Source organism: Phytophthora sojae (assembly GCF_000149755.1).
Source record: "Phytophthora sojae unplaced genomic scaffold PHYSOscaffold_2, whole genome shotgun sequence".
Classification (NCBI taxonomy): domain Eukaryota; phylum Oomycota; class Peronosporomycetes; order Peronosporales; family Peronosporaceae; genus Phytophthora; species Phytophthora sojae.
The window spans coordinates 8,572,745-8,592,573 of record NW_009258116.1 but is presented as its reverse complement, the minus strand read 5'-3'; the positions used below and the strand labels follow the sequence as shown (position 1 = coordinate 8,592,573).

At 54.6% G+C, this 19,829-nt stretch overlaps 9 protein-coding genes across 9 annotated transcripts; 5 read left to right on the top strand and 4 right to left on the bottom strand.

The window, feature by feature from the left end:
- Positions 1-907: 907 nt before the first annotated feature.
- PHYSODRAFT_483181 (hypothetical protein) lies at positions 908-1,711 on the bottom strand (the record flags this gene model as incomplete). The annotated part of the gene is made up of 1 exon (XM_009522464.1): positions 908-1,711. The coding sequence occupies one exon, from the start codon at positions 1,709-1,711 to the stop codon at positions 908-910; it is 804 nt and encodes a 267-aa protein (XP_009520759.1).
- Positions 1,712-2,664: 953 nt separating this feature from the next.
- On the top strand, positions 2,665-4,493 carry PHYSODRAFT_257780 (hypothetical protein; the record flags this gene model as incomplete). Its single annotated transcript, XM_009522463.1, has 3 exons — positions 2,665-3,986; positions 4,046-4,326; positions 4,420-4,493. The coding sequence occupies 3 exons, from the start codon at positions 2,665-2,667 to the stop codon at positions 4,491-4,493; spliced, it is 1,677 nt and encodes a 558-aa protein (XP_009520758.1).
- Positions 4,494-4,613: 120 nt separating this feature from the next.
- Positions 4,614-5,240, bottom strand: PHYSODRAFT_326479 (hypothetical protein; the record flags this gene model as incomplete). The annotated part of the gene is made up of 1 exon (XM_009522462.1): positions 4,614-5,240. One exon carries the CDS (start codon positions 5,238-5,240, stop codon positions 4,614-4,616), a length of 627 nt encoding a protein of 208 aa, XP_009520757.1.
- A 215-nt stretch (positions 5,241-5,455) lies between these two features.
- PHYSODRAFT_486208 (hypothetical protein) lies at positions 5,456-7,244 on the top strand (the record flags this gene model as incomplete). Its single annotated transcript, XM_009522461.1, has 6 exons — positions 5,456-5,580; positions 5,648-5,713; positions 5,779-5,854; positions 5,920-6,612; positions 6,692-6,774; positions 6,863-7,244. The coding sequence occupies 6 exons, from the start codon at positions 5,456-5,458 to the stop codon at positions 7,242-7,244; spliced, it is 1,425 nt and encodes a 474-aa protein (XP_009520756.1).
- Positions 7,245-7,357: 113 nt separating this feature from the next.
- PHYSODRAFT_311922 (hypothetical protein) lies at positions 7,358-8,275 on the bottom strand (the record flags this gene model as incomplete). The annotated part of the gene is made up of 1 exon (XM_009522460.1): positions 7,358-8,275. One exon carries the CDS (start codon positions 8,273-8,275, stop codon positions 7,358-7,360), a length of 918 nt encoding a protein of 305 aa, XP_009520755.1.
- A 150-nt stretch (positions 8,276-8,425) lies between these two features.
- PHYSODRAFT_485995 (hypothetical protein) lies at positions 8,426-12,738 on the top strand (the record flags this gene model as incomplete). Its single annotated transcript, XM_009522459.1, has 15 exons — positions 8,426-8,569; positions 8,663-9,015; positions 9,093-9,198; positions 9,266-9,415; positions 9,486-9,626; positions 9,690-9,776; positions 9,855-10,049; positions 10,126-10,169; positions 10,241-10,381; positions 10,449-10,908; positions 10,986-11,126; positions 11,190-11,379; positions 11,452-11,733; positions 11,856-12,550; positions 12,625-12,738. 15 exons carry the CDS (start codon positions 8,426-8,428, stop codon positions 12,736-12,738), a joined length of 3,243 nt encoding a protein of 1,080 aa, XP_009520754.1.
- Positions 12,739-13,603: 865 nt separating this feature from the next.
- Positions 13,604-14,692, top strand: PHYSODRAFT_480294 (hypothetical protein; the record flags this gene model as incomplete). Its single annotated transcript, XM_009522458.1, has 1 exon — positions 13,604-14,692. The coding sequence occupies one exon, from the start codon at positions 13,604-13,606 to the stop codon at positions 14,690-14,692; it is 1,089 nt and encodes a 362-aa protein (XP_009520753.1).
- Positions 14,693-14,986: 294 nt separating this feature from the next.
- On the bottom strand, positions 14,987-15,612 carry PHYSODRAFT_285084 (hypothetical protein). The gene is made up of 2 exons (XM_009522457.1): positions 15,176-15,612; positions 14,987-15,099 (listed from the first exon to the last, which is right to left on the bottom strand). Exons 1-2 carry the CDS (start codon positions 15,605-15,607, stop codon positions 15,034-15,036), a joined length of 498 nt encoding a protein of 165 aa, XP_009520752.1. The 5' UTR covers positions 15,608-15,612; the 3' UTR covers positions 14,987-15,033.
- A 1,164-nt stretch (positions 15,613-16,776) lies between these two features.
- On the top strand, positions 16,777-18,587 carry PHYSODRAFT_297113 (putative glycosyl hydrolase family 7 protein; the record flags this gene model as incomplete). Its single annotated transcript, XM_009522456.1, has 3 exons — positions 16,777-17,730; positions 17,792-17,974; positions 18,018-18,587. 3 exons carry the CDS (start codon positions 16,777-16,779, stop codon positions 18,585-18,587), a joined length of 1,707 nt encoding a protein of 568 aa, XP_009520751.1.
- Between the last annotated feature and the right edge of the window lie 1,242 nt (positions 18,588-19,829).

Below are 19,829 nucleotides of genomic sequence, written 5' to 3'. Positions count from 1 at the left end.
GGTACTTCTGTTGTGTCTCTGTCGAGCGAAACTCACACGTTTGACTTCAAACAGCATTTTCGGCGATGGTGCGATCCAAGTTCCCAGCTCTTGACAATCGCGCACTCATCAAGATCTACAACTCCTGCGGCGAAGAAAATGAACACGGCGAGTTTGCACTGTTCTCGGTACGAAGCTTGTTTGGTTTAGCTGCTAGCACCGAGTGCCCTGCTTGATACAAGGCTGACTTCTTCTTGCAAACGCGCATCTCTTGACCTGGTGCAGGAGGATTTTTCCTTCACGATGTCCGTCTTGCAAGAGCAGCATATTCTACGGCAGTACACCACGTCTTCATCGTCTACCACGTCGTCGGTACAACTCTTGTCCCCCTTCGCGACGCCGCCCGCTACCAGCAGACACTACTGACACCTTCGGGGGTGGAACCGCAGTGGTTAATATCACGGGCAACAATGTTGCGTCTCCCCTTCTGGTGGCGCTCTTCTCTTCTCGATACCTCACGAAGTATTTAATAACTCGACTTTTTGCCGACTGGTTCCTTCTCCAATCTGTTGTAGCTTTATCCGTGTATCCGCGGGTGAACAGGGAAAGGCTGCACTTGCCGGTTTTCCTGGAGAGCCATAGCGACTTCGTACGCCGAGGGGCGTTGCTTTGGGTCCACATGCAGCAACTGCTTGATAATCGCACCGATCAATGGCGGGATGGAAATAAAATTCACGCACAAATGGCACGTCTTCGGACTGCACGTTGCGTCGATATGGTTAAACACCTCTCGCCGCCAATTCGTGTTGGACACCAAATACGAGGGGCCGCCGCGGAAGCCCCACACAATACACTGCACCAGCTAAAAATCACACAGCCGCACAAACACACCGTCAGTCCACACAACCGACTACCGCGAAAGCCCAATTCAACTCACAATAACCCCTGCCGCCCACATATCCGCCGCGGCGCCATTGAAGCCCGGCCTCGGTGGCGCCATCCTCTGATGGGACCTCACTTCTGGCGACACGAACAGCGGCTTGCACTTGATGCTAACATACCCGGCCCCCACAAGACCTCTATTGTCCATGATCTGGCTGCTGCCCAAGTCGATAATCCTCGGACACGTGCGTCCGTCCACCGCCACATTGTACACGTCCAGATCCAGGTGCGCCACGTTCTGCGCGTGCAGATACGTCAACGCCCGAACAATCCCCTTGAAGATCTCGACGCCCTCCCTCATCCACTCGTGGCCGCTGCCCCGATACACGTACGAGATGCACTCGAGCTTGGTGGGGGCCGCCCCGTGCTCCTGCGCGAACTCCTGCAGGTGCTTGAACATCAACTGGTGCACCTGGCGGTGCGCGTAGGCCTGGAGGCTGCCGTTGGCCACGTACTCGGTGGCCACGTACTGGTTGTAGGCGTCGCTGGCGTACTCCCAGCGGATCATGTACTCGTTGGCCAATGGGGCGTCGATGCCGGCCATCTGCAGCTGCCCCATGACGCGGATCTCGCTCTCCACGTCGTCCCGCTGCAGCAAAACCTGCGCGCGGTCCATGACCTTGAGCGCCACGGGGATCTGCAGCGCCGTGGCCTGGTCCACCTGGAAGTAGACGCCCGCCAGCACGAAGCCGCAGCGACTCACGGCCAGCTGCCGCTCGCGCTCGCGTCGGCGCAGCGCGATGACCCCGAGCTTCGAGTCCCAGACGAGGTAGACGCACGGCACGCGCATGGAGAAGGGCCGGGAGTAGGAGGACACGGCCGGGTGGCTCACCGTCTCGTAGGGCGGACTGTCCCCGTACTTGGGGTACTGCGTAGTGACATACCACACGTCCATCTCTAAGGATGAAGGGAAGAGAAGAGCAGAGTACTGCTGAAGTAGCGCTAAAAAGCAATTGATGTGTACCACATCCTTTTTGTATTATGTTACTTACTGTCGTTGCAATCATAGAAGACATGGCTGCGGCCGAGTGTGTCAATGTGGTGGTGGGCGGCGCTGCGTCCGCTGTGACGACGGCCACGGACGAGCGCTGCGTGCTCTACAGCTCCGCTGTTCAACGCGGGCACAAGTACGTGAAGGTTCTCTATGGAGAGAGCGTTGCGCTCGCGCAGCTGCGAGGTGCAGCGGAGACTTCGTCGCTGTCTTTCGGGCTCTCGGAGGCGCTGCAGCTGCCCAGCGACGCGAAAGGCCAGCACGTGGCGTTGCAAGTGCAGTCAGCAGCTGATGAAGAGCTGACGACTGGTAAATCCAAATGCAAGTGCAAGTGTGGCGTCGTTGCGAGCGTCCGCGTGGAGTTCCTGGATCGGACGAGACCTCCCAGCGCCGTGGTCCGAGGGCTGCAGCGGATTGCGGCCAAGCTGCTGGACGGTGCGGTGGTGTGGATTGGCAGACAATCGTCAGTCACTTGGTTGAACCGCAGAGAACGCGTCAAGTTTTCGGAGGTCGAGTGGGAATGCACAGGATCGGGGTGCTGCCAGCAGCTCGCTACGATTTCATCGAGCACCTCCAGAATCGAGTTGCGTTTTGTCGGTGATGAGCAGCCGAATGGCGGGTTGAACGCGGCAGCGTTCCAGCCGGTTGATGTGTATGTGGAGCAAGTTGCAGGTGAACTTGGAGGAGTGGAAAAGTACGCGAGGAGTCTGCTGCAGACGATTTTGCAGCGGCTTGGATCGGAGCAGGAAGGAATGAAGACCGTGAAACCGAGTGTCGGAGCACTGATCAGTGGCCTGCCGGGTATCGGCAAAACTGCGCTAGCACAGGCTATTTGCAAATCTATCGGGGTGAAGACGATTTTCCTCAATGCAGCGGATATTTTCCAGACGTACGTTGGTCAGTCCGAGAAGCAGCTCGTCAAGATCTTTGAAGGGGCGGTGCTGCAAGCTCCGTGCGTGCTGCTGATCGATGGCATTGAGGCGATTGCTGGTTCTCGGCGCGCTTTGGCAGATTCGCAGAGTGCTCTGGAGATTGGCGTGCTGGGTGCGCTGCTGTCGTCTCTGGAGAAGATCAAGGCGTCGTCGCACCGAGTGCTCGTGTTGAGCACCACAACACGCCCTGGAGATGTGGATCCTGCGGTGCTTTCGAACGGAAGACTCGATCAAATTGTGAAGATCGAACCTCCTTCTCAAACCGAACGGCTTGAGATTCTTCGGATTATGACGAGGACGTGGCAGGGCGACAATCTTGAAGATGGATTCCTGGACCAACTTAGCGAAAGCACTGGTGGATTCGTTGGTGCGGATCTATTGAGCCTTTGCCAGAAGACGTTGCAGTACTGTTTGAACGAGGCAGCGGCCACAAAATCCGAGGACAGAGCTATGGTTTGCCCACGCCACTTTGAGCTGGCTCTTGCAGTGACCTATCCGTCTGTACTCCAGACGCATCACGTCTCGCAAAAGCAGCAGCAGCCGGTGTCTACGTCGATTCAAAAGCACAGCGAACCCACGTCTTCCGGTTCTTTCCCGGGTGTTTTCGGTATGAAAGACGCTATCCAAACACTACGAGTGTCCATGATAGAGCCGCTGGAGGATTGTAGCCGCTTTCTGCGGTTTGGAACGACTCCACCGAAAGGTGTGCTGCTAACAGGACCGCCAGGATCTGGCAAAACGCACCTGGCTAACGCGGTAGCTGAAGAAGTCCGTCGCCGTGGTCTCGCTTCCTTCGTGTCTGTCCAATGCAGCGACCTGCTCACGAAGATTGTTGGTGACACCGAAAAGGCTCTGCGCGAGCTCTTTGCCACTGCCAGAAATGCAGCGCCTTGTGTGCTGTATTTCGATCAAATCGAGAGCATTGCGCCTGTGCGAGGCTTTGACACAAGTACTGAGCAGACCTTTGATCGTATGCTCAGTATGCTACTGGTCGAAATGGATGGCTTCAACACAAGCCGGACCAAGCTTCAGCGGAGCTTAGCGAGTGACAAGGCGCGCATGGAGTTTCTGAAGCAACACGTTGTCATTCTCGCCTCCACAACGCACAAGGAACTTCTTGATCCCGCTATTCTTCGACCAGGGTATGTACGCTGCTGTTGTGTTAGTGTGGACGTGGCACAACTAACTTGTATGCTTGCAGACGTTTCGATGTTCACATCCAGGTTGACTTCCCGGATGAAGAAGCACGGCGTGAGATGATCCTCCAGGCTCTGAAGAAGGTTCTTATTGACTACTCTGCCGTCCCAGCATTCGATTCTCGCGAGGTACTAGCAGGACACATGGCCAAGCGTACCACCGGATTGTCCGCGGGCGACGTGAGTGCCATTCTTCGCGAAGCAGCCATGGCGTCGATGCGTGACGATCTGCAGGCTACGGCAGTGTCGATCAAGTACGTGCTGCAGGCCCTGGACGAAGCTACCGGTACATCGTCGACCGCATTGAAGTCAGCGACAGCAACACCACTCTTTGCTCGCCGAAATACCGGCTCTACGAGAGACAAAAGTAGGCGTTCAGATGGCCCTCGAGCTTCGATTCGCAGTAACCAAGCACGGCGCAAGGCTGCGGATGCCCGACGCTTTGGTGCATGAAATTAAACCCATTGCCATAAGAGCCTGCCGACAGAATCGAAGTATCGCCTTGATAAAAGGTATCATTTTAGATCAGATCTGGTAGAGCCTGTTCGGTGATGCGGCCTAGAGCAAACTTGCTTAGCAGCGCGCATGCTTATCGTCGTCGGAGTCCTCGTTGCTGGCGTCGTATTCGGCTTTTCCGTTTGATTCCGCACTGTCGATGTCATCGTCATCATTGGAATCCTTGTCATTGGAATCCTCCTCAGTAGACCCCTCGCTATCCTCGTCTTCGCTACTCAAGTTTTCTTCACTGCTGTCATCATCGCTACTATTGTCATCGGTTGAATTCTCGCTGACCAAGTTTTCTTCGCTGTCATCGCCTGTGTCGTCCGACTCAGCATCGCTGGAGTCGGATTCGTCGCCATCGTCTCGAGAAATCGATTTGTTGGACTCTGCTTCATGCGAGTCAGTGCTGTCGGAGTCCTGGCTGTCATCGCTCTCCTCATCGCTTGAATCCTTAGAATCCTCTTCCTCGTCACTTGAATCGTCGCTGCTCTCGTCGTCCTCCTCGCTCTTTTCTTCTTCATTAGACGTAGCCACCGACGAATCCGCACCTCCATTTCCACCAAGCTGTCGAGTCACCAACCAAGTGTCATCCAAATTGCTTACCACCCCGTTAGCCGTCAAGCCACCACCTGCATTGGCGGGAAAAACGATTGACGCGATGGGCATAGCAAGTAGAGTAACGAGGCGAGCAAGTCCCATGGTGCTGCCACGAGCTGTCGGGCCGAGAAAAATGGAAAGTGTGCGCTGTTGCCGGCAAAACGGAGGGCATCCCCGTGATCGAACTCAAGCAGTCCAAGCGCCACGAACCCTGGTGAAGTTATCGCAGAAAACTCTCGTGCTCTACCTGCGCACTTCAACGGCCCACTTCAAACAAACGAATGGTACCATTTTGGTGGTACCATTTCTACTGGCGGATGCGCGGTGAAAGACGCCGGCCGACGCCGCACCTCGGCGCTCTGGCGCACGACCGCAACCGATACAAGGACAACCCACCGGATTTCTACGCACTGGGCCAGCAATACCCAGAGTTCAGGCAGTAGTAAGTAATATAGCTGGATTCATACTCGTCGCCGCTCGTTAAATGCTGACCGAATGGGCCGCGGCAGCCTGCGCAATGTCGACGAGGTCAAGTGTCGAGCGTCACTCGCATGGGACGACCCTTTCGCTGCCAGGTATGATACTGAGGCTGCTATAGTATTGATGGGTGTGCTTTTGTTAATTGAGTTTGCTGCCCAAGGGAACTGACCAAGACGCTGTTGTTGCACGACTTCGGGCTGGAATGGGAGATCCCCATCAACCGTTTGTGTCCGCCGGTCGGTTGACTCGTCAAGTTATTGGAATGTGGTCTGTGTCATCTTACCTTGTTTGTTTTTGCTAGCTGCCGAACCGCCTGAACTATCTCCATTGGGTCGAAGACTTGCTGAGTCAAGCAGATTGCAAAAGCTTTCTTGGACATCAGAGGCAAAACGCAGGTGTAGATAAACAAGGCTTTGAGACCGAAGAGGCGGTTGTATCGGGTATCGACGTGGGGACCGGGGCGAATTGTATCTATGCGTTGCTTGGTGCCACCATGAATAAGTGGAAGTTCATCGCGACGGAGATCGACTCCGAGTCGTACGAGTGTGCGAAGGAGAACGTGGCCCGTAACCACCTAGAGGAGACAATTTCAGTCAAACGAACACGCACGAACAAATTATTGATGGAACCGCTGCAGGACGAACCACTAGAGCGCAAATTCCACTTCGTCATGTGCAACCCGCCCTTCTTCGACAACATGAACGAGGCGGATACAAACCCAGACGCAAGTTGTATGGGAAGCGCCAACGAGATGGTATTTCCTGGAGGAGAGGTGGCGTTTATTGGAAACATGATTGAGGAAAGTGTGGCATTGCAGACTCGCGTGCTCTGGTTCACCTCCATGATTGGAAGGAAGTCAAGTCTGCGTAAGCTTCTAGCGCTTCTCCGTGATAAGCACGTACAGAGAACTCGGACGACCGAATTTTTCCAGGGGCGAACCAAGCGATGGGGAATCGCGTGGACATTTTTTTCGGATGTGGTTGACGATCCCTCTGTACGTGATTAGTGCTTGTGCCGGATCCGCACGGCTTCCTTAAGCCGATAGGCTTATTGCTAACTTGAAATGACTGCAGGCAAAGATACTGGGTAAGCGCAAGGAAGCCCATCGTAGGCAGGAACTTTGCTTCCGGGTGCCAGTGCAAAGTGAAGAAGGTATGTTGTCGCGTGCGTCTCGCGTATTTGCATACTGAGGCTACGGTGCTGAACAACTAATTCATTTGGTGTTGGTTTTCCGCAGCACAAAGCGGTTGCGCTTCATTTGAGGATGTTGCCCAGAGAATTCGTGAATTTGTCGAGACAAAAGAGGAGCTCAAGCTGTCCGCAGACGACCATGAAGAGGATGAAAAAGAGGAGGAAGCCCAAACCTGGTTGATGTTCCGATTGGAGCAGCACCACTCAGATAGAAAGGAATCTGCAGATGATGCAACCACCGTCCGCTGTGCTGGCCGGATAGAGGTTGCCGCTGACAGTGAAAACGGCTTCGAAGTTTTGGTTGTATTCGAGGAAGGGGAGCGTGCTGCCTTTTGGACGAGCGCTGATATGCTTCAAGCCGCAACACTACGCACTGGGCGTCAATGGCGAAGAAAACTGCAACGCCAAAACCAGCAAAGCAGTGATAAATCGTAACGCTGACTTTCATGATTCAACAACCCGCTTCTGCCTTGCAAAAGAGCAAAACAGCACAAGTGTTGCTGCAAATCTCATTGACTTTTGTTTGCAAACCCCACATATCGCGATCCTTACTCCGTCGCAGTTTTGGTCGTCGCAAAGGTGACCAAGACATCTCCCATATCACTGACGGTGTTCCGGATCATGTTCCTCTTCTTCTCATCGGGTCGCATCCAATACAGTGACTCGATGTACTCGTGCAGCGCTGGCTTCACTCTATTCTCCTCCAGATGCAGCGCCGCTAGGTTTTGACACGCATAATGCCTCACATCGTTCCGCGGGGCCATCTTCGCCTTCTGAAACAGCTCCAGCGCCTCATCTCTCTTGCCTTCGTCCACCCGAATAAGTCCCAAGTCGTTGTACGGATTCCCGAATGCCGGGTCCAGCTGAATAGCACGTTGGCACTCGCTCACGGCCTCGTCAACCTTCCCGTCCAAGTAGAAGTGCCAGCCAAGATACGCGTGGGCGTCCGCCGTCTCGAACAGCTTGATGGACTCGACGTAGTAGGCCGTAGCAAGCCGGATCTTGTCGTTCATGTCCAGATCGTCGCTCTCGAGCAACTGTGACGCGCTCTGGATGAGCTCGAGGGCCCCCGTCAGCGCCTCCACGTCCTGCTCCGCCAGCTGACTCTTCTCCCACTCGTACTTCTCGTCGAACGTGGTGGGGTGCGTCACCTCCGCGAAGCGCAGGAGATCTCGGTCGTCCTCGTCGCGGTAGAGCAGGTGCACGCGCTCTGCGACTGTCTTGTTGATCCGCAGCGCCTCGTCCAGCGCGTCGTCGAGCTCCTGGCGAGCTCTGGGCGCTCGGAACTCGGCGCGCACGGCGGCTGCGCACGAGGAGCCGGAGCTGAAGAAGTCGCACCACTTGGCCCCGTGCCGCCACTCCACCTCGCGCGGCAGCAGCGCCTTGAAGGCCTCGTGGGCGTCCAGCACCTTGGCGCTGCGCAGGAGCGAGCGGTAGAGCGCCACCCCGAGCCGGGAGGACGGCATTCCTGTATCGACCGGCTTGAAGTGAACCAGATGATTGACGAGCTCAGTTTGATGTGGTGCACCTCAACTTTTTCAATGTGGTGTGGCGCACCCAACTGCAACATTTGGTTTCGGCGTCGAGTGCGGAAGAGCTCGAGAGTGTGGGTCGCCATGGTGCGGCTCGAGATCTGCGGCATCCCCGTGGAGTTCCCGTTCCCGCCCTACGACTCGCAGCTCGTGTACATGGAGAAGGTGCTGCTGGCGCTCACGTCCAAGCAGAACGCCATCCTCGAGAGCCCCACAGGCACGGGCAAGGTCCGCCAATCCCTTGCTTCGCTTAGATATAATAATATTTATGCTTTACTATATAAAATATTTAACATTATTATTTTTACATGCTGTGTGCAGACGCTGTGTCTGCTGTGCGCGACGTTGGCGTGGCGCCGGCAGCTGCAGAAGACGCTGGGCAAGAGCGCGATGGCTACATCAAGCGCAGCTCAACAACGTCCGGGAGCGTCGCTGGCCTACGAAGGCTACGGCAGCGACGGAGAGAGCGACGCGCCGCAGCTGCCCAGGATTATTTACTCGTCGCGCACGCACTCGCAGCTGAAGCAAGTGGTGCAGGAGCTCAAGAACACGTCGTACCGCCCCAACGTCGCGGTGCTGGGCTCCAGAGAGCACCTGTGTGTGAACGAGAAGGTGTCCAAGCTCCGAGGCACGAGGCAGAACCTCGCGTGTCGTTCTACCTGCAAAGACAGGAGGTGCGGGTGGTTGTCTTTAGCTGGTGCTGCAGTTGAAGAGCTTGTGTTCTGATGCGGGTGTTTGATATTTATTGAAGGTGCATGTACAAGCTCGGCTTTGATGCGTACGCGAAGAGATCGAAGAAGCAGGCGCAACCAATTATGGATATCGAAGAGTTGGTGACTACCATGAAAGAGAAGACGGTGAGTGCTGGACGAGCAATCGGTTTAAATAGTGATCGGCTGGATGATTGACGAGGTTTGTGTCTAGATTTGCCCGTTTTTCCTGACGCGGAATATGCTACCTGAAGCTGAGATTATTTTCGTGCCATACAACTACCTGATTGACCCGTTGGCTCGTCGCTCGATTGGGATATCGATTGAAAACTCGATCTTGATCTTCGATGAGGCACACAATGTGGTACGTATGCGTTGGTGGCCTGCGGGTAATGTTTGGGTTGTTGCTAATTGCGTGTTTGCTGGTGTTACAGGAATCGATAGCTAGTGAAGCAGCTTCTTACGCGCTCTCATCGAATGACATTTCTGGGTGCATTTCTGAAGTTGACACCTTCATCAGGGCTCTCCAAAATAATAGCGTTCAACTGCAAGCAGGCAGCAACCTAACGATGGAGGTGCGTACTTGATGTATATCCACTCCCTATGCATGATAAACTGCTAATGTTGTCCGTGCGTAGTCTACTCAAACGCTTCGAGCTCTCTTCATGGAGATTAACAAGGGTCTCAACGGATTCCCGCTATCTTCGAGTGGAGGGTTTACCAAGGTAAGGAAATTTTGGAATGGGATTCATTTTGAATGCGTTCGATTCGCTGACATCATACATTTGCCATTTGCATTGCAGCCGGGGCAGTATATCTTTGAATTCTTCGAGCAGTTTAACGTGAACTTCGAGACGTGTCCACTTGTTCTCAACATGATCGAAGAAATCATAGAAGTGGCGCATGGCGGGGACGATTCACAACGTGCTGCATCTAAGCTCGATACGATGCTATCATTTTTGGGTACAATCTTTCGAAGCAAAGAGCAACATCTACAGGTAACCAACCGTTCCAAGTACTTGGACCTTCCTGGGCTCGTTTGTGAAATCTCTTAACAATCACTTTTGTTTGCAGGCAGCAAAAAACTATAGAGTTCACATCCAAGAAGTTCGAGAAAGGTATATCAACTATCCATTTTACACGACCGCTAGCGCATCTACTAACTTCATTGAGGTACTTTTTAATGCAGACCTTCAAACGCAGGTCGCCTATTTAATGGTGGTCGGAACAAAAAGACGACCACCCGTGTCTTCAACTATTGGTGCTTCCATCCTGGAGTCGCTTTTCGTGAAATCTGCGCCAACAACGTCCACAATGTCATCCTAACGAGGTAAGGTCATATACTAGTGGTTTCTTTGATGCTGGTACCTAACTGCGTGCCGTGGATGTGCTTGAAGTGGAACTCTTTCACCGCTGGATACGACGGTCAAAGAACTTGGAATTGACTTCCCAGTTCGCCTAGAAAACAATCACGTTGTTGATGCCGATCAAGTTTGGGTGGGTGTGGTGGGCACTGGTGTGACTGGCAAACGATTGAATTCAAGCTACAACTTCCGGTCGACTGAAACGTATTTGCTGGAACTGGGGAACACAATCGTGAATTTTACGCGTCTTGTCCCTCATGGTTTGCTGGTGTTCTTTCCTTCCTACTCCATTTTGGAAGAGAGTATCGATAAGTGGAAGCGGCCTGCCGCGGGTGAATCGGCTCTATCGATATGGGATCGCATCGTACAGCAGAAGCAAACATTTGTGGAGCCACGGGGTCGAGCGGATTTTAAAGCAGTGGTTGATGAATATCATCAAGCTATCACAGACAATCCCAAAGGGGCAGTTTTCTTTGCTGTGTGTCGAGGAAAGGTACTACTGCTGAAGTCTCCCGATGCGGTCCTACCTCGTAAGGCTAACTGCATGTGCATGGATTGTACTGTACATAGGTCAGTGAAGGAATCGACTTCTCGAACGATAAAGGACGTGCAGTGGTTATCACTGGTTTGCCCTTTCCGCCGACAAAAGACCCGAAAATCGTTCTGAAGAAAAGCATACTAGATGAAGCTATGGTACCTCCTGGAGAGCTGGTAAGTAGTTCTATGTCGCTGCCGTATTATCAGCATTTGCCTAACTAGTTTACTTCGTGCTAGAAACTTACTGGCAACGCGTGGTATATTCAACAAGCATCGCGAGCTGTCAACCAGGCCATTGGCCGTGTTATTCGTCACCGTCACGATTACGGAGCTATCATTTTACTGGACGAAAGGTTTGTGTTGAAGCAGCAGCAGGAGTGCTTATCGAAATGGCTGCAACCCTATTGCCACACATGCAGAGGCTACGGTTCGTTCGGCATGCTCACCTTTAGTTGTGTAGAGCAACGTGGATGATCTAACTGTTTGGGATATTTTGCAGGCGAATCACATATCGGTTTGACACGATTTTTCAAGAACAATAAGGCAAGGGCAGTGCCCGAGTCATCTGTCAAGAAGGTGTTACAGCAGCCCAAATCCATTGGATTGTCTAAGAGAGCATTATCAAAAGCGCCCAAGGCATCATCTGACAGTGATAGCGAGCCGATTAGCCAGCAGCTGAGTGCGTCGGAGCTGTTGAGTTCTCTAACAGCAATCGGGGATGGCCAGTCGTATGTAAACCCACAGCTACTTCGGCACGCACCTGAGCCTCCCGAGACGCCTGGTACGTTTGCTATTATATCTCTTGGCTGTACAATTACATTCTGGCTGTTGCCTTATAAGATGCGCATGTTGTTTTAATAGACCGAAGAAAGGATATGCTGCCGCCCCCAGTGTCAAGGCCAGTTGCTCCTCAGAAGCGGTCGTTGGGCTCGCTACTGATGTCGACATCCAAGTCTTCCATGGTCGACTCAACCTCGTCGATTTCTCGTCCGTTTACGGCACCAAAAATGCTGAGCGGAAGTGGCAGCGTTGATAGCGCTATCGTTGTCGATGATGATGACGCACAGTCTTGGCAAAGTGCAAAGGAGCAGTTTGCAGCTAAAAAGGAAACTGGCACCTCCAGTGAGAAAGTTTTTGCCGCCGAATTTCCTGCTGTTGCAAGAAAAGTGCTCCAGCCAGCCGAAGTCCCGAAGCTATATGGCTTGGTGCGGCAGCTTCACTCCGGAGAAGATGTCGATGCGGCTTTGAGTGGAATCTGCGATCTCCTTCGCGATCCAGCTTGCAGGGAGCTATTGGACTTGATGCCGAAGGTGTTGAATGGGCCTATGTGCGACCGATTTATCGACGCAGCCAAGAACCGTGGCCTCAGTATTGAGGCAGTTGGCAACGCGCAAAAGAGTTCTGCTCAAGGACGGTCTTCGGATATGTCTACGTTTTTCGAACGACTTCAGCAAAAGCGAAGGAAGACCCAGTATGGGCATATTCCGACGGCAGCAATTGTCAAGGATCCACAGTGTGTGGTGTGCTATGATATCACACGCAAGGCGTTTGCCTCACCACAGTGCGGCCACATTTGCTGTCACCCGTGTTGGAAAAAGGTATGGATGCGATGTATCAGGCTGGGATGTTGGAGTGTACTGATTATTTTTTGCTTGCTAATCGATTAATGCAGATGGAGAAGGATGGATTCACTTCCTGTCCAGTGTGCAAGGTCCCAATCAAGCTAGAGCAACTCAGTTTGATTCGAGCAGCGAAAGATTCGTCAGGGCGACATGGAAGGGGGTAGCCACGATTGACTTTACGAGCCCGTATCATCCAAGAGAAATGGGAATGTGATGTGATGGAGCGGCAACCCGTGTCTCGACACTTTAATACTCCTTGAGTGTTGAATTGCAATTGTCAATTCATCCTGATCCGTTCGTGGTGGTTTTGGATTCCTGCCTCAAATGATCCGCGGAGCCGCTGCAGGATGCAGAAAACCGATCCTGGACCTTGGTGTGCACATGGCCCCCGCTCTTTTTCGCGCCGCAGCTCGGTTGCGTGCCCTGCACTTGCTGCAGTGGTGGTGGCATCCGTTATGAATTTTGGAGTCCGATAACGGTTCAAGCACTCAACGGCCCAACGTAGCGTTCAGATATCTGGCTCGAAACGGATGAATCCGCTGCGGCAACGGTATTAATAGTCAGGCGGTCAACGGCACACCTGCCAACGGAAAACGACAGAGCTCGAGGTGTGCGGTCTACCAGTCGAGCAGGGCTTGGTGGTATGCAACTCCTGGTCTTCTCGGAACAGTGCCGTCAATGCCGACCAGCTTTTCAACCAATTTTCAACCAACGCTGAGGCCAAGTGGTCGTTTCGGAAACGCGCGGGTCGTTTTGCACAGTGGAGCAGCAGCTGCCTTGACTGGCGGGTGACCGGTTGTTGCATCGACTGGCATTTCTGCGTTCCGACCTTGGCACGTTGCCCCACCCGACGATTGCGGACTTCGAGATCATTTCTCGACTTCCCGTCCGTACGGCGAAGCATTCCCCCACAGTCACGCCTCTACAGCTTGCTGTACTCCACCTAAACGTTTGTTGAAGTGTTCCCACCGACTCACTTCAACACGTAGCTGGCCACTCGACTCACTCCTCCACTTCCAGTGCCCTAAGATGTTCTTCGCTAATGGCTTCGTTGAAACAGACCGACGGGCGTCGGCTGATGGCTCCGAGGAAAATGACATTCTTCGCGAGCTGCTCCTCGAGGGCGAGTTTGCATCGCCCCGCCAGCTGCCGCCCACGCCCGCCAAGATGTACGGGAATTCTCTGGGTGCTTCAACCCCCGGTCTCTCCAAACGCAGCAGCCAACAGGTTGACGTCTCGTTCCCGCAGATCTGCTTCGACAACTCGCCGCACTTCACGCGTTTGCAGCCGTTGTCCAGCCGTAGCTGTGCCAGCTTCTCCTTGCCAAACCAGTCTCCACTGCCCGCCTCCGTTGTCAACGCGATCGTCTCGCCACCTCGAGTGTTTGTTCAAGAGTTTGCGCGTCTGCCCCAACCGTTCTTCCAGGACAGCGTGTCAATGGATTCGGACATGCGTGGAGTCAAATCTGACAAGTCCGGCGTGTCCTTCTTGACGTCATGTCTTCCTCCTGCACCGCTGCCAATGCTGACGATGCCCCCGCTCAAGAAGAAAAAGTCGTCGGCCACCGCCGCCGCATCGTCCAACAACGACAGGAAACAACTGCGCTGCACATATCCAGACTGCCCCAACTTGCGCCGCTCAGCGGGCTTCTGCAATCGCCACAGTGGCAAGGTGTGCAACATTGCCGGCTGCAACAAGTCTGCACTCAGTCGAGGCAAGTGTCCTGAACATGGCGGCGGCTCGCGTTGCAAGAAGGACGGGTGCTCGAAATTCGCCCAGACGCGCGGGCTGTGCAAGTCGCACGGCGGAGGCCGCCAGTGCAACGTCAGCGGCTGCACGAAGAACGCCCACCAGAACCGGTTGTGCCGCTCGCACGGTGGAGGCAAGCGCTGCGACTACTTCGGATGCCCGAAGTGGGCACAACGCTCAGGGTACTGCTGCGCCCATACCAAGATGAGCTCGAGCGGTTCGGCTTCACACGGCGAGTCCCAGCACTCCCACTCGAACATGCCACCACTAGTCACGTCGTCCCCAGCTTCGTCTTTATGTATGCTCCCCGCACCCGTCCCGTCCCCAACCTTGCTGTCTCCGCATCGCCTCTTCTCGCTCCTGCCGTAACTCAAGGGATCGCCCGCTTAGCAGCAGCGTCTAGCCATATACGCTGAATCCAGCATCGTCCAGAAGACAAAGTTATCACACAGCGCCGCTCCGCAGTTGAAGCGAGCAAGTGCAAACGGGTCAACGGGGTACCTGCCGTCCGCGTAGAATGCATTATTTACGTGCCGATCGATGCACGACAACAGACAGCAAGCACATCAGAGTAACAAATCCAACGGAAGATGTAGAAAACCCAACGCCTCACTCCTCCCTGCCTGTCACCTCCAATTTTGACCTCAAAACCCACTGCCTGCCTGCGCAGCCATTGAGGCGTCCACGGAGTACGCCACCTACCTCTACATCTACACGGGGGTAATGACGCCACGCTCCACAAGGTCCGGCACCTCGGCAGCGAGCCACGGGGCCAGCTACAAAACAATAAATAACAAGTTAGCCACTCAATCCACTGGCCCAAGTAGCAACTAGCTAGATAGCGCCACTCACTCCGAGAGCGAGGGCGTGCGCGACGCCGAAGCGCGGCACGTTCTTCTGCCAGAGCGGCGCGAAGTGGATGGTGAGGCAGATCTTGCCGCCGCGGTACATCTTGGACGTCTTGCCCTCGAGCTCGGGGATGCACAGCTCCGGGTTGGCCACCGGGTACGTGGCCGGGATCTCGAACTCGAGGTCGAACTCGTAGCGCAGGCCGTTGTGGAAGGACCAGCACTTGCCCGTCCAACGGGTGCCGGCCTTGTTGGACTCGATGGTGAACCAGTCGTTGTCCGCCTCCTTGTTCATCTTGACGTACTGGATGAGCGCCAGGTACTCCTCCTTCAGGCGCTTGGTCCACTGCTCGCCGTCGCGAGGGCCCGCGCGCGTCGTCAGCAGCGGGATCTTCTGCACCGTGCGCTTGGTGCTCTCGTCGATCGGCGCGTCCATCGTCGTCGTCCTGGGTTGGAGAATTCAGAGTGTCACCAGACTGAAGTGTGCACATGCTTTTTTGAGACGGAGAGACATCATGTGTCCCGAAATGATGTGTGCATAGTGCCGATTGCAGCCACCTCGCGCTCAGCTTGGTAGCTTGCTACTGTAGGCCGCAAAGACCGTTGCGCATGACGCCCGAGCCGGCTGCGATGAAGGAAAATGGCCCCACCCAAGCACGTGTTCGCAGACGCTCGCTTCGGTGCAGTGGCCGACAAAAATACGATACGTAAAGTCAAGTTGGACCAGCATGTTCCCGGGCTGCTCGTGGTTGTCCAAGCGTGGTGTTCAGCGAGGAACATGTAGCTTTGACACAGTCAAGGCTTTCGCAGTTATGCTAATAGTGTGTGGTGACTCCCACGTGGCGTGTTTGCCAGCTCACTTGCAGGACTCACCTGAAGAAGCGTCTCGGGGTGAAATTGAGAGGTTAAACCAAGGCACCAGGTCCAACTTAGCATGGCTTCATTCAGGCTAGGATAACCACGTTTGTCAAGCCTTGACGCCGACGTCAAGATGCTGCTTCTGATTCGAGTCACTCGTTGCCACGCTTTGATTCCGCCGCAGCAGACGATGGGGCCGTCCTCGCGTCGCTTCCGTCCCGCGTCTTGGCAATCTCGAGCATACAAGCTCGTCGAGCTTGAGAGCACGGACACCAAAGACACGATGCAGGACAGTGTTGGCTCGGGCTTAAGCAGTCCTACAAGCATCCCAGTACATGCTGCCGGCTGCTGGATCCAGATCAGGCTTCAACTTCAGTAGCTGGAAACAGCCGCTCGAGACGAATCTTCCTCTGCTTCAGTTTTGCGACTGCAACACCGGCAACTTCACCACAGAAATGCTTGGTGAGCGCCGATCCTGCCGTCCCGCTGTCCGTTTCAGGCGCAGAGTCAACGAGAACCGGTGACAACATCACTCATTCCGTGTATATGATCTCGCGACAACATGCCAGCGAGTGGAGCGCGCGCAGTGCTCGACGGGGCGGCGTCGGTGCTGCCAAGCAGCGCCCATGAAGGTCGCCTTCGTTGCCTTTCGCGTGGCTGCCAACCTACACACGAACACCGATCGGTCACATAATCCAATTTGCCTTCACTGAAGCACATCAACCACCTCCCGTTTTCCGGTTCAAGATGCAGACTCCGAGCGCTCTTCGCCTTGTGGCGCTGGCCGCAATGGCGTCGCTCTCAATCATGGTCGCTCACGCGCAGCTTGTGGGCTCCAACACGGCCGAGACCCACCCGCCGCTCACGACTCAGACCTGCACGAGCAGTGGCTGCACCGACGAGGATACCTCCATCGTGCTGGACGCCAACTGGCGCTGGCTGTACAAGGAGGGCACGTCCACGAACTGCTACACCGGAAACTCGTGGGACAAGACCATTTGCTCGGACCCCAAGACGTGTGCGTCCTCCTGTGCCCTCGACGGCGCCGACTACACCGGGACCTACGGTATCACCGCTGAGAGCAACAGTTTGAGCTTGAAGCTGGTTACCAAGGGCCCGTACAGCACCAACATCGGCTCGCGTGTGTACATGATGGAGTCGGACGACGCGTACAAGGCCTACAAGCTGCTGAACCAGGAGTTCACCTTCGATGTGGATGTATCGGACCTCGACTGCGGTTTGAATGGAGCCCTTTACTTCGTCGACATGGACACTGATGGCGGCAAGAAGCGCTTTTCGGGCAACAAGGCTGGCGCCAAGTTTGGTACGGGCTACTGCGATGCCCAATGTCCTCAAGATCTCAAGTTCATCAGCGGTGAGGCCAACACTGTCAACTGGACAACCAGTGCCACCGACAGCAACTCTGGAACCGGTAACTATGGTTCGTGCTGTGCCGAGATGGATATTTGGGAGTCCAACAGTATTAGCAACGCGTACACTTCGCACCCCTGCTCGGTGACGTCGGATGCCGGAGGCTCGTACCGGTGCGAGAGCGCCACCGAATGCGGCACCGGCACATCAAACCGCTACACTGGCGTTTGCGATAAGGACGGCTGCGACTTTAACCCGTACCGAATGGGCAACAAGACGTTCTTCGGCCCCGGATCGGACTTCACCATCGACACGACCAAGAAATTCACGGTCGTCACCCGCTTCATCACGGATGATGACACTGCGTCGGGGACTCTTGAGCGACATCAAGCGGTTCTACATCCAGGACGGCACAACCTACGAGATGCCGTACTCCACTTGGCCGGGTCTTACGGACATGAACTCGCTGACAGACGACCAGTGCTCTGCAGCGAAGAAGTTGTTCGGCGATAAGGACGACCACAAGGTTAAGGGTGGACTTGCTCAGCTCGGTGTCGCGATGAAGCGAGCCATGGTGCTCACCATGAGCTTGTGGACGGATCACGCACGCCGCGAAGTGCCTGTGGCTGGACTCAGACTATCCGGTCACCGCCGATGCGTCGAAGGCTGGTGTGGCTCGTGGCACGTGCGCTAAGACGAGCGGTGACCCGGACACGGTCGTCTCCGAGCAGGCCGACGCTACTGTTGTCTTCAGCAACATCCGCTTCGGCGATATTGGCACAACCGTTGATGGTATCAGCGCTGGATCGACCAGCAGCAGCACGGCAACCGAAATGAGTGCATCGGGCGCCTCGTCATCCACCAGAACCTCTGCTCCGTCAGCTTCAATTGCGTCGTCTTCATCGACGAACTCAGCAATTTCAACGGATGCGAGCGATGAAACTAGCACGGATGCTGGCATTGACTCCACTTCGTCTGTAGCCTCGGAATCAAGTCAGGATACCAGCTCGACGGCGGTGCCGATGGATGCAAGCACCGGTGCTGACAGCGCGTCGACAACGGTGGATGCAAGCACCGATGCTGACAGCGCGTTGACAACTGGCTCTGAATCGGAAGGTACTGGTACTAACGCCCCAGCGAGCACGAGCAAGGCGCCGACCAAGCAGTGCAAGACGAAGCGCTATTAGGCGTTGGCGTTGATGGTTAGACGTTGCATTTCGGTGGTGACGTGTGCATTTCGAGATACATAGTTGTTATAGTGGAGTGTTGAGCAGCAACGGCCAAAGTTGTGAGCAGAGCAACAGCGAATGGGTCGAGTTGTAGTTTGTTTCATAGTCTTAATTCAGACATTTGCAATCTTGATGGAGACCTCTTCTTTCTTTTTTATCAGTTGGGGAAAAAGCTGTACTTCGCAACCATACCAACACAAGTCGGCTTTGAAAACGTCAATGAAGAAATTCACAAATTGCTGTTGTGTTTCGCACGAAAGAAGGACTGGTAAGTGCCTCCTCACACGCAAGCTGCTGACAACAGTGCTCACGGTTGATGTGATCGCGATGCATCAGATTGATTCCGGCTAACAACCTGTTTCCATTCGGCCAGTCGAGGCTGAAGTTGAAGCCGATCCTGACTGACACTCGAGTCGGACACGCGCCTCAATGCAAAGTCGCCACTGCAAAGATTTCGTAACCTTAGAAAGCTCCATCGCCTCGGGTAGAGGAGAGCAAGATAGTTGATGAAGAGCGATATTGCTCGCACGGAGGAAGATATCGCCAAAGCAGCTGGGCGGCAGCAGATACCTGTTGATGTGGACCTGGGCTTGTCGTGGTCATCCCCTACGGCACTTGAGACCAGTCCCTGGTGATCGCGCATGAGCGCTGCCCAGCCAACGAGCTTGTCTCCGCCATTCACAATTCAATTTGCCTCCGCCGAAGCACATCGTCCTCTACTCTAGAATTTGTCAATGATGCAGACTCGGAGCTGTTCATGAGTCTTCGGGAGCGCCGCCAATAGAGGCACATGGACGAGGAGAACGTGTGGACACATCCGCCGATGACTCGGAGGATCCGACGGCGACGGGAGAGCCGGCGGCAGCCGGGCTCTGGATATACCAATGGCTGGTCAGGGAGACCAAGTATACTGAGATCAAGTCAATCGGAACCCGGGAGTAATCCGTCTGATGAGAGGCACCAACGAGCACAAGGAGCACAAGAAGGAAAGCAGGAGGGGAAGACTAGAGAGTAGTTTGAGAGACGATAACATTTAATCTCACTTCGGGATTTGCCCCCTCAACCACAAGCTACAAACCAACAGGTTAACAGCCGCAACAAGCTTAAGCCCTCCCCGACGATCGACATGACGACGTCCAGCAAGAAGGCCGAAGTCATCCTGGGAAGTGACAATTACTTCCACTGGGAGTTCGCGATGCG

Excerpts from the sequence above, each read along its gene's own strand:
- PHYSODRAFT_285084 (XM_009522457.1), bottom strand. The coding sequence starts at position 15,607 with ATGGACGCGCCGATCGACGAGAGCACCAAGCGCACGGTGCAGAAGATC. Across the intron at positions 15,100-15,175 it reads CGCACGCCCTCGCTCTCGGA|CTGGCCCCGTGGCTCGCTGC; the intron begins GTGAGTGGCGCT and ends ATTGTTTTGTAG.